This window comes from Sinocyclocheilus rhinocerous, unplaced genomic scaffold (assembly GCF_001515625.1).
Source record: "Sinocyclocheilus rhinocerous isolate Xijiao unplaced genomic scaffold, SAMN03320098_v1.1 scaffold3187, whole genome shotgun sequence".
Lineage (NCBI taxonomy): Eukaryota > Metazoa > Chordata > Actinopteri > Cypriniformes > Cyprinidae > Sinocyclocheilus > Sinocyclocheilus rhinocerous.
Window position 1 is genome coordinate 1,097 of NW_015643040.1, and position 2,139 is coordinate 3,235.

A 2,139-nucleotide genomic window follows, 5' to 3' on the forward strand; every position below is an offset into this window, starting at 1 on the left:
AATCGCACAGGTGTCCTCATATAAATATCTTGGTGTTTTTCTTGACTGCTCTCTTACATGGCATGTTCATGTTGAAAGCGTATGTATTAGGCTACAACAAAGGATGTATTTTTTGAGAAGCCAGAGATTGTATGGTGTCAGTAGCAAGATTATGATGTTGTTTTACCAAGCTGTACTAGAGGATGTGATCAGATACGGTATACACCTTTGGTATGGTAATCTGACGGTACAGATGAAATCAAGGCTTGGACGTTTTATTCAAACAGCCATGAAAATCTTGGGCATGATAGAACCTCTTTATCTCCAGACTCTATATGAAAAGTCTATGCTGAGCGAGGCAGATAAGATTCTGCATGATACAACACATTTTGAACTGAGTTTGTGACGCTGCCGTCAGGTAGGAGATTAAGAATTCAAAGATGTAGATTGAATCAGTACAAGAATTCATTTATTCCTTCTGCAATTAAGTTATTAAATAACACTAGGTAAGGTTATTTGATTACTTATTTTTATTTTGTTTAAATGGTATGTTTTACTGTGTTGTGTATCTATGTGTATATATATTTATAATTCTTTTTTTTATTCTTTACTATGTGTTGTATGTGATGTGGTGGTTGTATTTCTGAGCCTAAGACAAATTTCCCTCAGGGACAAAAAAAAAAAAAAAGGGAACCTAACCTAAGCAACTTTCATAACACTAGGTAAGGTTATTTGATTACTTATTTTTATTTTGTTTAAATGGTATGTTTTACTGTGTTGTGTATCTATGTGTATATATATTTATAATTCTTTTTTTTATTCTTTACTATGTGTTGTATGTGATGTGGTGGTTGTATTTCTGAGCCTAAGACAAATTTCCCTCAGGGACAAAAAAAAAAAAAAAGTGTACCTAACCTAAGCAACTTTCATCCTGCAATCACCAAAAACATCACTGTGAAGACACTCAACTTTATTTGGAGAATAGGACCAACGCCTTTTGAAATTTCAGATATTACCACATTTGAATGGTGCAAAACCACTGTCAACTTCAAGGTTTTATGAATAAAACTAGCCTAATATTTTTGAGCCCTAGAATTTGCTTAACCCCAAAAGTTTGGTAAAGTCCAGGTGGTGAAAGTTGACACTGCACGAAGACATGCAAGACGCAAACCTAACTACTTTAAAAACAGAACTGTGCCCATCCTTACACAGGCAGTTTTTAAATACGGAGAGGTTCATGAATAAAGGCTCAAAGAAAACATTTGCGATCAATAAAAAAAAAGGAACTACTGCACGGTTTTAGAAAAATCCAGCTGCAAAGCTTAATTCTCTTTTTTTTTTTTTTTAAACCAACACTAATGCCATAATTTTACCACCTTGGTGGAATAGTTCTAAACTTAGCTGGAACACAGGAAGGTAGAGGCTGCATAACCGTTGTCTGTTAGGATAGATTGTGCAAATGCAAAAGTCAAACGAAATTTTACCAGAAAAATAACTGGTTTTATTGACTTGAAACAAGACGTGAAAACGCCACATTTAGAGATGAACAAATCTACTAAAAGACTTCAGTGCATAAGCACATCTTGGTTGAAGCAGGCAGGTAATGACACATTGAGGGATGGACTCCTTGGCAGGGTAGGGACTAGACTCCTGGGTGGGGAGAGCACTGGACTCCACAACTGGATGGGGGCTGGACCCAGTCAACTTGCCCCCTGAGATTGATGGGAGAGTGCTGGATTCTGCAACTATGTGAGGTCTGGACACCTCAGTAGGGTGGGGACTGGACTGAGTCAGCTTCTTCCTAACAACTTCAGCAGGCAAAGTGCCTGACTGCTCAACGGCGAGAGGGCTGGAATCCACAGCTGGGAGCGCACTGAATTATGCAAATGGGTGGGGGCTAGACTGAGCAGGGAGAGGGCTGGACTCCCCATCAGGATGAGAGCTAGATTCCCCAGCTGGGATAGCGCTGGACTCCTTGGCAAGCAGGGGGCTGGACTCCTCAGCAGGCAGAGAGCTAGATTCTCCACCTGGGATAACATTGGATTCCTCAGCAGGCAGAGAGCTAGATTCCCCAGTTGGGATAACATTGGATTCCTTGGCAGGCAGGGGGCTGGACTCCTCAGCAGGCAGAGAGCTAGATCCCCCAAGTTGGGTAAACAT

General features: G+C 40.2%; 1 protein-coding gene across 1 annotated transcript in view; it reads right to left on the reverse strand.

Annotated features, from left to right (window-relative positions):
• Window positions 1-1,457: 1,457 nt before the first annotated feature.
• Window positions 1,458-2,139, reverse strand: part of LOC107756952 (vegetative cell wall protein gp1-like) — a 2,921-nt gene continuing 2,239 nt past the window's right edge. The window contains exons 8-9 of the mRNA XM_016574280.1: window positions 1,898-2,073; window positions 1,458-1,645 (exon numbers count right to left, since the gene is read on the reverse strand). Coding sequence (XP_016429766.1) covers window positions 1,516-1,645; window positions 1,898-2,073 — 306 coding nt within the window. The 3' untranslated portion in view covers window positions 1,458-1,515. The remainder of the gene's footprint in view (window positions 1,646-1,897; window positions 2,074-2,139) is intronic.